Here is a 12,528-nt window from a genome sequence, read left to right as displayed (position 1 = left end):
ATTCACTGTGGAGACAATCATTTAAATTAGCAAGAAGGTTTGTATTTTTCTTAAATAAAAATGTAATTCACTTCAATAATCGTAAAGTGAAATGCGACGAGGTTCAGAGAAGACGGTCCTCTGATTTTATGTGACTGAGAAGGCCTGTGTAATGGCACAAATCTGGCAATACGTACCGCGATACAGGGGTTAAGATTGAATATATTGTAATAATTTAAAAATGTAATTTAAGAAAAATTGCCAAAGCAAAAATAATATGCAACCATATGCATAACAAGTTTACTTTTTTATGCAATCGGAATCTTATAATCTGCATTTATTTATCAAAGATTCTGTAACATCCAACATCATCACACTACTTTTAGTGCAATCTGAGTAAAGGAATTAACCTTTGGCTATGACAGTAAAAGAAAAAAAAAAGAAAGAAAAGAAAATAAAGTGCTTGCAGGACTCTTAAGGTAAGAAAATAAAGAAAAAAATGTAAACAATTAAAAATCAATCACGTTTTTGACAATCAGTACAGTAATTACAAATCATAATACTGTGATAGTCAAGTGTATTAGGGTTACAGGCTATAATCAAATATTAAATATATTGGGTTTTGGACTGTTAGTCAAAAAAAAACAACTAACAATTGGGGAGTTTGCCTCGTAAATTGTTATGGACATTTTTTTTTGTAATTTTGTAATCGTAACAATTAAGAAGCTTCTGAACAGATGAATCAAAAATGAAATTTTGTTTAAAAAATCTTTAGTTGCACCTCTATTTTTAGTATACATGCAATCATAAATAATGATGAAAAACTTGCTTTTACCCAGGTGTTTTTAAATATGTGCCTAATATATTTATATGACATGTCTGTCAAAGCAAAAAAACAAAATATTGTGCTACACATGCCTTATGGCTAGTTTTAATGATTTTATATAAGGAATGATTAGAGATAATGCTATTTGATTACTGTGGGAAACATTTTTGTATCTGCACCTTTGACTCAAACCTTGACTCACCCTTTCATCCCTCATACTGTATACTGTACTCCTCTTTTTATTTTCCTCACGTCTGCTTGTCTTGTACAGTCCCCGCCTCCCCCCACCCCCCTCCAATTATGACTCATCATCCATCATCGGCTCCCTTTAGCAGCCAGGTCACATCTATCACAGCTAACATGGGGTAAGGCACTCTGCAGGTCACTGGGCCTGCATGTGGAGCAAAGTGTGTCTGTACACGTGTGTGTGTGATGATGTGTGCGGTGTCTCACAGAACAGTAGCTCAGCGGTTGTTTATCACCTGGTCAGTTTTGTGGCTGTTTGTTGGCGAGACTCGAGTCTCTCTTGGTCCGACTGCAGCGGCAGGATGTTCTTCTCCTCTAGCTCCCTCTTTGATGGACGGTTACTCAGCTTGATGGCCAGAGAGTCCTTTCGTAAAACCTTCATGGCCAGTGTGCCTGCAATGATCGCACAAGAAGCAAAATGGATGTGATGTGTTAATAAACATTGTGAGCTGTGTCGTACAGATCCGAACTGCAGTGAACTCTCACTTCACAAGCTAAATGTAAGACTTTCTTCCAGTGCCTCATAAATTTGCAAGTTATTTCATCTCTGCTGTTCTTGTTTCTTTCCATTTTATTGTTTTTATTTCAGGATTTTCCCCAAAGGCTACCAGGCGGAAACACATATTTGTCTTGTGATCAATTTAGATTCAAGATAATGATATAAACAGCTGCCTCATTTTTTTTAATGTGCGTTTTCCCTGAAGCTAAATATTATATTAAAGAGTAATATGATATAAAGGGCAGCACAGTGGCATCGTGGTTAGCCCTGTTGCCTTACAGCAAGAGGGTCCCTGGTTCAAAACCCAGTTGAACCCGGGTTCAGTCCGTGGGCGGGGGACCTTCTTTTCGGAGTTTGCATGTTCTCTCCGTGTCTGCGTGGGTTCTCTCCGGGGTCTCCGGCTTCCTCCCACAGTCCAAAGACATGCAGCTCAGGTTGATTGGTGACTCTAAATTGCTCTTAGGTGTGACTGTGAATGTGTATGGTTGTCTGTCTATATGTGTCGGCCCTGCGATGGTCTGGCGACCTGTCCAGGGTGTAACCTGCTTTCCGCCGGATGACAGCAGGGATTGGCTCCAGCCCCCCCGCGACCCTTATGAGTACAGGCGGTTACAGAAAATGACTGACTGACTGACTGAATATGACATAAACAGAAATTCTCTTTTGATAGTGCATCTAAACGATAATACACTGATTGCTATTAGTGTCTTTACTGACTGAATGAAATTTCAGTTTGTAAAGCTCCACTGATCCGCATTTTTTAGCAACAATTTTAGAAATAATGAATCAAATGACTGTAGTGTGAAAGAGGTTGGCAGTGAAAAAGCCTCAGAGAATTCTCACCAGCTTTACAGCTCTCAGGCGTAATTTAGCCTTTTTCTCCAACAACTTTATTATTTTTACGGTACATTAACGAACATGGGAAAGAAGCACTGTGCACTCACTAACATTAAATCTTTTCTCCTTTCCTTATGTATTATGCACTGTGTGTATATTACTTATGCAAAACAAATAAACTACATACATAATGCTTCTGTCATAAATAATTCACATACTAGGGATAGGGGGAAAAAAAATCAATTCTTAGATGTATCGCGAAAGATCATGTCTCAATGCAGAAAAGTCAGTTCCCTTAAACTGAAAAGCTAATTGACCCTTAAACAACTTTGAAAGACCAGGCAGTACGCTGCTTACAGCTATTATATGACCAAAATTCCTGCTCCTTAGTTACCGTTGCTTGGTCTAACAAACTTGACAAAAATAAAGATGTCAACACCAGTTCCATTTAGGCGGGTGCTGTAGTGGTAGTTTGTGGCTGTCATTGTTACTTTGGTTACAAATACAACTTTGACAGTGCAACGTAGCATCTCAGTAAATATTATAGGACAGAGATTTGTAGCTATGTTCTCTGTGAATCTGGTACATGTCAGGTATCATAGCGATGATAAGCTATCTTATGAGCTTAAGGAGCCAAACATCGGGGCACCCAGCAGCTCAGTGGATAGAACGGGCCTCGTGTACAAAGGTAATGTCCTTGCCGCAGCATCCATGGGATCGCTTCCAGCTAGTGGCCCTTTGCTGCATGTCATCCTCTCTCTCCCCTTTTCATGCTTATACACTGTCCTGTCAAATAAAGGCAAACGCCAAACAAATAATCTTAAAAAAAAGCCAAACATTTGTGTGCAGGCCATCTGTGCTTCCTGTGGAAAAGGTTCCTCTGAATGAAATTAATAGTTGGTGTGGCTACTTGAACATGCAAAATTGACAAGCATAGCACAAACTGTGGTGTATGTAAGTATAGCTGTAAGGGGACGGTTGTGCGAGGTAGTGCTGGGTACCACGCTGGCTCTGTTGTTTCACACGTGCGTCACAGTGTCATGTTGTAGCATTTAATTGACTGGTCGACATATCTTTTCCATTTGCCACTACGATAATACTAACGACAGATAATGGAAGTAAAGTACTCACAGGGAAACCAAAACAACTTCTAGTTGTTTGCTTCACATTCACCTGCCCCCTACTGGCTAAATAAAAAACGATTATTGTAGTTAATTGTTAATTAACTGTCCAATTTTTTTTCTTGTGAGTAATCTTTCTAAACCTGTCTTGGGTTTTTATTCTCACCAGCATTAAACATCTTTTCCTATGTATTATGCATTGCGTGCACATTACTTGTACAAAGTAAATAAACTACGTACATAATGCTTCTGTCATAAATAATTCACATCTCTCATAACAAACTGCACCACAGAGGGCTTCAAGCCATGTGTGACGTCTGTGCAACCACATGGAAACACATTAACACATGTGCTTAAACATGCAAATGCACACATTTCATACATAATTAGTAACAACAGGCAACTGCGGGTGGATGCTTCATGCCCCAAAGAAAAACACCTACTTGTAAACAATGTATCATCATCATCATCTTCCTCCTCATCTTCGTCTTCCTCCTCGTCATCTTCCTCTTCGTCCTCCTCTTCCTCCTCCTCCTCTTCCTCAGGCAGGTCCTCGTAATCGGCCTCGTTGGGGAGGTTCTCTTTGTCGTCGTCGCACTCGATCATCACCGTGGGAACAGCGTGCATCATGGAGCTGCAGGTTGGTGGGAAAGGGCAAAGGTCAGAGCTGTGCGCTCAATGTGGCGTGAATTTGTAAAATAACAGCAGCTGGACGTGAGAGTGTCATACGAGAGACAAGTCCACGGACACGACCATCCAAAGCCTCATGTTTCATGAATCACTTGTGTTTAGTCATCTGTCACTGGCCTTCAACTCCCAAAACAAACAAATGGAAAAAGCGCCTGGAGTCTTCTGGTTAGAGAAGCTATGAAAAGCAGAATTACTGCCTGGTGGCTGTATGCCTCTGCACACCAGGTCAACTGCAGTTACAGTTTATTTTTTTAATTTAAAAAATACCCCAAAAAACAGTTTACATTCATGTCTGTCCCGACTCATATGTAGCCATGACAGTTGATGTGCAGATGCTCTGCTCTTTTTAACATTTCTTAAATCTACAAAATCATGCAAGTCTTGGTCTTCTTTGAGCATCGAGCGCTTTGTTTGGCTTTTAAACACCACAGGAAACAATAAAAAAATAAGACACTCTGTCGCAACTACACATACAAATAAAACCGACACTGCAAAAAAGGAATTGATCATTTTCTAAAAATCTGAATATTGGAGGCTATATGGATGTTGCTGCAAAGAAATAGCATATTCTTTAAATAGTTGCTTTACACGAATTTTCAACCTGGCAGCTTGAAGTTTGAAGGTGGACACCCAAGATTAGTGTCACCAATTCACTATCTGACCAAATGTCTCCCCTTCTGCTCCAGAGTTATGACACCGACTAACAGCCAAAAAAGTACTTTTGCAGAACATCATGATGTCACAGTAAAGATGACCTTTGACCTTTTCCATATTAAATGTCATCACGTCATCATTTTTATCAGACATTTGTGTAAAACTTTGACAAAGTTAGTGTATGAATTCTTGAGTTGTGGCCAAAAAACATGATTTGTGAGGTCACATGGACCTTTGAAAAACCAATTCTAATCATTTCATCCTTGAGTCAAAGTGGACATTTGCGCCAATAAGCGCCAGTAAGCTTCTCCATGGACAACACCATCACCTGCCTAGAGCAGCGCCTGGCTTGTAGAGAAATGAGGTGAAGGCAGGCAGCCAATCATACTGATGGATGTGGAGGTGTGAGCTAGTGGAGGAGAGGGTGATGTAACAGTATGCTTCCATTAATAAGAGACGAGAGGTGATGAAAACAACTCAGAGTTTCCCATATGTGATATTTAGTTAATATCATGTATAGTACTTTCCTCTCTGCAGTCATTTCAACAGAACATTGGATTTTTTCATCTTTTATATACTTTGAGTTTTGATTTCTGTTTCTGAACTTCCACAGTTTGATCCTCACCTCTCAAACCTCTGCATGGTGAGGGCCAGGGTCTTGTTGAGCTCCTCTATGATTCGGCTGGGGGGGTGCAGGGGTAACGCACCATACTGCAGGGAGTGCCCGCCCATTGGAGCATGGCTGGGAGGGGGGCACTTCTGGAAGGCGAGCGGAGAGGGCTCCATGCTCCCTGCAGGTACGGAGATCATGAGCTTCTTTGGAGGTAGAGGAGGAGATAACTTGGCCGACATACACGGCAATTTCACTGGGGCACCATCTGCACAGAGAGGGAGGATGTGAGAGGATCAGATGTGCATGTAAAGGGTCACATATGCAGTTATGAGCGTGCACAAAGACAAACTCACCTGTGATGTGATTAGGTAGCCTGTTGAAGGGTTTGGGTGGTAGCGCAGGAGGTTGTTTGTGTAGCGTAGGAGGTCTGGAGAGCGTTGACTCAGCGCTGTCAGGTGGATACACAGTGGACTTCTTTGTGGATTTTTGGGCGTGGTCCTGTTGACATGCACCCTCACTTGGCATCTGAAACTCCAGAGGGCCTGAGGAGAAGATACATAGAAATTAAAAAAAACAAACAGTCAGATGCTACAGTACGAGATGAGAGATAAGGCAACAATAGTGCTTGGCTCTGCTGCCTACCTACAGCTGCAGCGGCTCCTTCCATCATCTCAGTACCTTCAGGCTCTGACAGGCCAGAGCCGAGCACCGGAGAACGCCCGTTCTCCATCTTCACCTCCTCTCTAACAGCCAAGGAGGAGCCCTCTGCACAGACAGAGAGCGAGGAGCAGCAGTAGATGAGCAGGATGAGAGTCAAAAATAGGCCAATGGAAGAAATGTAGACAAGACAGAGGTGGCATGTTGCAGCAGCAAGCTCCAGCTTCCAATCTTTTTTTTTTTAATCCTTATCAAAGATATACCTTTTTTCAAGTGATCAATCAATAACTATTTTTTCTATGAAAGTAAAAAACAAAAACAAAGGCAGATTCAGTATAATTATCACAAACAAATTCATGTCTTGAACTGCTACATTTGTGTGATAAATACTGTTGAAAATGGTTGAAATCAATATCATACCAATAATAATATTTTCTCCAATTTTATTCTATACTATGATATGGCATTTGCACGTCAACTCATATGGGAAATAATAAGATTCCCTCCAATCAAGTTCACTCTTTTGCAATACATCAGACAACAGGCAAAGACAAAGACAAAATCTTTACATATAAAACATGTAACCTAAAATTACGAGATAGTCAAATCATTAATTTTATACGACATAATTTTCCGAACAATAACCTAATATCATCATGAAATCACAATTTCACTGTCCATTAAAATATTATATAACATATTTACTCTGTGAAATCAAAAATGTTTTTGGGCCTCACCTTTCTCATAAACCTCCTTCAGCACTCCTTTCTTGATGAGCTCCTCTCTGCTCTGGCGAGTGGACATTTTCCTCTCCAACACTGAGGGAGCAGAAAAGACATGACGCTGAATAAACAACAACAAATCAGTCACTTTTGCACTGGATACCAAGACTGTCATCGATGTTGATGAATGATTCAGCTGCAGCAGATTGTTTGTTTCCTGCCTCCATCATTGTTGCTATACAGTAATAATCTCGTGACTGAACCTGCGAACTATGCAGAGGCTTCGCTACCAGCAGCTGTTCCTCTGAGAGTGGAATTATTCAGGTGCTCAACCAAAACACATGTTTGAAGCAAAGCAGCTGAAGAGCACAGCTTTCAAGTGTAAGATTTTATACATGATTTTATATGCACAGCTACCTCAAAAGCTTTAGGTCACAACATGTTCAATGCTCTTTTTTTGCTTTTTCTACTTCATTTTTTAGAACAGCTCTACTTTTTCACTTCATCTGTTGTTGGATGTTGTGTACATAAGTAGTACATAAGTAAAATATAGTACATAAATGTTATAGAACACTTTGTTCATGTTTATAATATACTAAAATGTAAGACATGACATGTATACTACTGCACATCCTTATATCCATCATTATATTTGTATTTCATATTCATATATTAAGTTTTGATTCCCCTGCCTGTAAGGTTTTAGATGTTATTTGCTTTGTGATTCCCACAATTATCTGACAGGAAGCATTTGATTTTCACCAGACACTCATTAATCACACTTGCTCCTGCCAGTTTTTTACGATGCCTGGAGTACTTTTCATTTAATGAGGTGGATGCAGGACATGTGAAGATTATCCACGGTAAAACAGGGTGATAACAATCAGCCTATTACAAAAAGACCTGAGGTCAATGCAGAAGGTGAGAAACAATATACATATTTTTCAACATTTTTTAGGTTCCTGTGCCTCTGACTCAACAAGCAGGGAAGAAATGACAGGTCAGATATACAACTGTAACTGTGTACAACCAAAACTAACCTCTGCTGCATATATTTGATGGCCAATTAAGAAAATATATGAGACATATTGTACAGTAGTGTTATTATCTGGGCACAAGCATTACAGGTGATGTTTTTATCTTAGAAAAACACCACTCACCTGGTATTTGGACTGACTGTGAAAAAAAGCACATCTGCACATTCCAATCTGTGCAAAAATCAGGTTTACTATGCAAACTTTAGGTCAGAGACCTTCTTCAAGTCATAACAGTGGAATCAGTGATATAAAGTGGGAGAACATCACTTGATTGGCCTTAATGCAGAACACTTGTGTCAATCATAGAGTCTTGAGTAGCAAAATATCACGGGAATTGTAGTTTTGGAATAGTGAATACAAAATGAACATAGTGTAACTACAGAGACAGTCAAACATCAAGCACAACATATTCACAAGATGTACCATATTTTTGATCGAACTAAAAACCAGGCTTCAACCAATATGTAACACAAAACATATAAAATCTATTGGAATTTATTCATAACAAAACACTCATACCAAAATCCGCATTCAGACCCAGTGGTTTCAGTGTTCCTAAGGAGTGGATGTGGTGAGGTTTTTATCAAAATTCTATCTAAATAATCAAAAACAAAGCAGTAAAAGTAAAACTACAATTACTGCCTTATGGTTGTATGCCTCTGTGCACCAGACCACCAAACGGATAAGTTCAATGTTAGGTTAAAGTCGATTTTTGTGTCAGACTTCAAGAAATTCCCTCAAAGTGTTCTAGAGCATTCATGAGATGAGTTTGATGCAAGGTCATAGTGACCTTGAACTTTGAGCACCAAAATCTAATCAGTTTATCAATGAGCCAAGCGAATGTTTGTGCCAAATTTTTTAAAAAATTCCCTTGAGGTGTTCTTGAGAAAACTAGAATTACTGCCTCTGCACACCACACCACCAAATTAACCAGTTCGTTGTTACGTCCCATGTTCATTTGTATCAAATCTGAAGAAATTTCCACAAGAATAAGACAGTCAAGGTCACCCTGACCTTGATCTTTGACCAACAAATTGTAATCAGCTCATGGATGAGTCCAAATTGATGTTTGTGCCAAATCTGAAGAAATTTCCTCAAGGTGTTTTTGAGATATCACGAGAATGGGAGGGTCGGACAACCTTAAAATACACTGCCTCCAGCCACAGCTATCGCCAACGCTGAGGCAGAATGAAAAGGAAAGGAAATGTGTTTCTGTAATTATTCTCCTTTAGCTTACATCATCATATGCACAGAAAGATAATTTGTTACTTTCATTTTTCTATTGAATAACACAGTTTGAATTTAATAGATTTTTGTTTTGTCTTGCTGTGAGCCCCCCATAGCCCCCAGCCCAATTCATATGTATATGTATATATGTACATACTGTACATATAATGAACAAATGAGCACAGTTACCTTCCCTGTATCAGAAGACAATGAACCATGAATGCACACATAATTTAAATCACCTGCACTAATTGATGGCAGGAGTCCAGCAGTAACACATGGTGCTCACACCATGCATCTACCTGTGTGCATATGTGTGTGCTATAAAATGTATAATGTGTTTTATTTGCATACAGAGAAAGGAAGGAACCTGCTGTGACAGCTGGGAGGACAGCTTGGCTGTAGGAAGCCTCTTTTCACCCCTCTGCTGCGTGTTTGTGTCTCTCAGCGACAACAGGACGGAAAAACCATTTAGCCAGCTGAGAAACAACAACAGCCTCCAGTTCTTTGGCCAAATTAAACACTTTCCTCGATTTCACAGTTTACTGCTGAGTGCAGATTGTAGCTGAGAACCAGACATATGTGCTAACATTCCCTCAGACACTGGGGTTAACATCCAGTTCAGTCATTGTAACAGGGACAACACACTGACAATTTAAATCTTGTCTGTTGCTGCAGTGGACTTTCATGATCAACTCCTCACAGCAGTCGTGTCTGAATGCCTTGTGAAATAAGAGTTTTGAGTCATAGTGTTTGAACAGAGTAAAATACATGTTTAGTCTTTACTATTTCAAATGTAATTATAACTACGTTGGTCATATTCTATTTTATTATTCAGTGGTTTTCTGTGAGGATGCTCTTATATTTTTACATTATATAAATACGTTTGGGTTTTTTTTCAATACTGTCTAAGGAGTAGAGGTGTAACAATATGCTGATCTGTGTCAATGTATGCATTTAATGATCAACAACCCAATGTCATTGACGCAACGTTACAAAAAGTAATTGACACACATCGCCAGCTTTAAGACAACACCTTATTTTGAAAGCGCACCTCCTTCCTAAACATTCAAACAGCGCTCGCAGCCAAGTGCCAAGCACACAATGGCAAACAGTCATGAAAAAGATCATGAGAATATTTACTGACGTCTCATATCAATCGCAGGCCCCTGAATTAGATGAAAATGGTATCATAGCAGATTTTGTGATACCAACAAATATCATATCATTGTCCAAAGAATCAATATAATACTGTCATGTTTTGTCCTTTACACCCCGAGAAGTCATTTTATGTGCGATACAACTAATTTGACTTGACTCAGGTTGACACATCAAACACAAAAACACTTTCATGTATGAATACAATGCTATTAATTTCCACACTTTACAGATTCAAGGTGGGCACCCAAGATTAAGTGTCAACAACCAAATGTCTCCCTTTCTGTTCCAGAGTTACGATATTGAATAATGGCCAAAAAAATGTTTTGCATAACATTATAATGCACAGTGAAGATGACCTTTGACCTTCTTAATCCTGTTAGTCATTTGTCTGAAATTTTGTCATTATTAGCATATGGATTCTTGGGTTTCGTGAGGTCACAGTGACCTTGGACCACAAATTCTAATCAGTACATTCTTGAGTCCCACTGGACGTCTGTGCCAGAAATTCTCTCAAGGCATTGTTAAGACATTGTGTTCACGAAAATGAACAGATGGACAACCTGAAAACATAATTTCCACCGCTTTTGCTGTTGTGGAGGCTATCTAAAAGCAATAATGGTCATAATAAAGTGTTTTTATATGGCTTGTTAACTGACAGTTTTTCTGCCTGTAGTAGACTGGAGGGCAACAATGAAAATAAGCTGACTACTTATCAGCTTTGTATTGCTTTCAACAATCTGTAGTGTTCATTCAGCTACATAACATCACATTACATGTACAGAATTTGTGAAAATATCTAACCGACTCAAAGCTAATCCAAAAACATGTTAAATGCAGAGCATGTAGGAGGAAGCAGGCTCAGCAGTACTGATGGTCTGGTTGATGAAGCAGCAGCAGGAGCAGCTGACCCACAGCCTCCTGGCACTTTAGCAGCCTCACATAATGATAATCATACAGAGAAGATCTTTGCTGCGGCCTCTATATCACCCCTCCATTCATCAGTGCTACTGTTGCTAGGTGCCACAGGGAGACATTTATCTACAGTGACTGCGTGGAGCAGATTACTACAGATAGAGTCGGGTGGGGAGCTGAGTGATGATGGAAGTGTTGTGTTTATTGGTTCTCACCTGCAGAGGTCTGCTTGAACTTTTCACTCTTCTTCTTCCTCCATTTCCAGGGTTTAAACAGACGACCAAGGGTGGCGAATTTGCTCCGCCGTCGAATGGGAGGCGTGTGTGTGCCTGGTACCAGCGAATCAGAGCGCATTGCTGCCAACCTCTCCACTTCCTCCGCTGGAAAACAGAATGGGAACAACAAGGTAATGGACAAGTAGGAAAACAACACACATACACAAAAAACAGTTATTTATCTGCTTCATGGTGATTTTTCTTTTATCCAGCATCATAGTAATAACAATTTAATGGGTACTAGGTATTTATTTGCATTTTTCTATATTATCACTGGCAAAACATACATACATAAGGTGGACAGCTATAAGATTTTGCTGATTAACTGATCAGGAGAAAGTTGATCAGTTAGAATTTTGACCTTTTTTCTAAGCAAAAATTCAAAGAATTCTCTGATTGCACCTTCTCAAACTTGAGCATTTGACACCTTTTTGTTTTATGTTTTTGGGTTTTGTACTGTTGGTTGAACAAAAACAAGGCATGACATTTTGACATTTTATAGACCAAACAATTCAGAAATTATTTAATACTGAGAATAATCTACCATTGCAGCCCTTATACAGTAATAATCCAAGATGTCCTCATGCTGTAAAATGTCTTAGCCTTCCAATGACTCCTTATTTGTTACATGAAATCACACCTAAAAATTGCCCTTGTCACATATCTTTAATGACAGAAGTACTCAGAAAAAAAAATTCTGTCTTAACATGTTGTATTTGTTTACTTTGTAACTCCTAAGCCAGGTAAAAAGTAAATACTCAATTAGCATACTGCATGTTAACTGTAATGCCGGGCTTCTTTAATCCACAGTAAAGGAAAACAGATCATTATTTGGTCTGTGACTCAAATGTCACAGGACACATTCTCCCAGGGGGCTGTGCATAATCAAGTCAGGTAAAGCTTATCCTCTTAATCACTGTTAGACCTGGGAGGGGAGGGGAGGGAACGGCAGAGAGAAGCCTCACTGAGGCCCGGACGAAGAAAAACCTCCTGACGGGCCTGACAGAGGAATTACATATGCATAGGAGAGTGTAACATAAACAACAAGCGTTATAGTGAATAACATTTTCTG

The 12,528-nt window shown here is 39.5% G+C and overlaps 1 protein-coding gene across 2 annotated transcripts in view; it reads right to left on the bottom strand.

Moving 5' to 3' along the window:
* The window catches only part of phactr1 (phosphatase and actin regulator 1), a 56,127-nt gene that overhangs the window by 15,719 nt on the left and 27,880 nt on the right, over nucleotides 1–12,528 (bottom strand). For both annotated transcript variants that reach the window (XM_088077437.1, XM_042513691.2), the window contains exons 2-8: nucleotides 11,397–11,561; nucleotides 6,860–6,940; nucleotides 6,108–6,230; nucleotides 5,819–6,007; nucleotides 5,478–5,730; nucleotides 3,952–4,142; nucleotides 1,288–1,444 (exon numbers count right to left, since the gene is read on the bottom strand). In XM_088077437.1, the coding sequence (XP_087933563.1) occupies nucleotides 1,288–1,444; nucleotides 3,952–4,142; nucleotides 5,478–5,730; nucleotides 5,819–6,007; nucleotides 6,108–6,230; nucleotides 6,860–6,940; nucleotides 11,397–11,561 (1,159 nt within the window). The remainder of the gene's footprint in view (nucleotides 1–1,287; nucleotides 1,445–3,951; nucleotides 4,143–5,477; nucleotides 5,731–5,818; nucleotides 6,008–6,107; nucleotides 6,231–6,859; nucleotides 6,941–11,396; nucleotides 11,562–12,528) is intronic.

The sequence above is a fragment of the Plectropomus leopardus genome, chromosome 5, assembly GCF_026936395.1.
Source record: "Plectropomus leopardus strain MGB_pleo_1.0 chromosome 5, ASM2693639v1, whole genome shotgun sequence".
NCBI classification, from domain to species: Eukaryota; Metazoa; Chordata; class Actinopteri; order Perciformes; family Serranidae; genus Plectropomus; species Plectropomus leopardus.
Note: the sequence above shows the minus strand (reverse complement) of the source record. Positions and strands in the feature narration are given on the sequence as shown.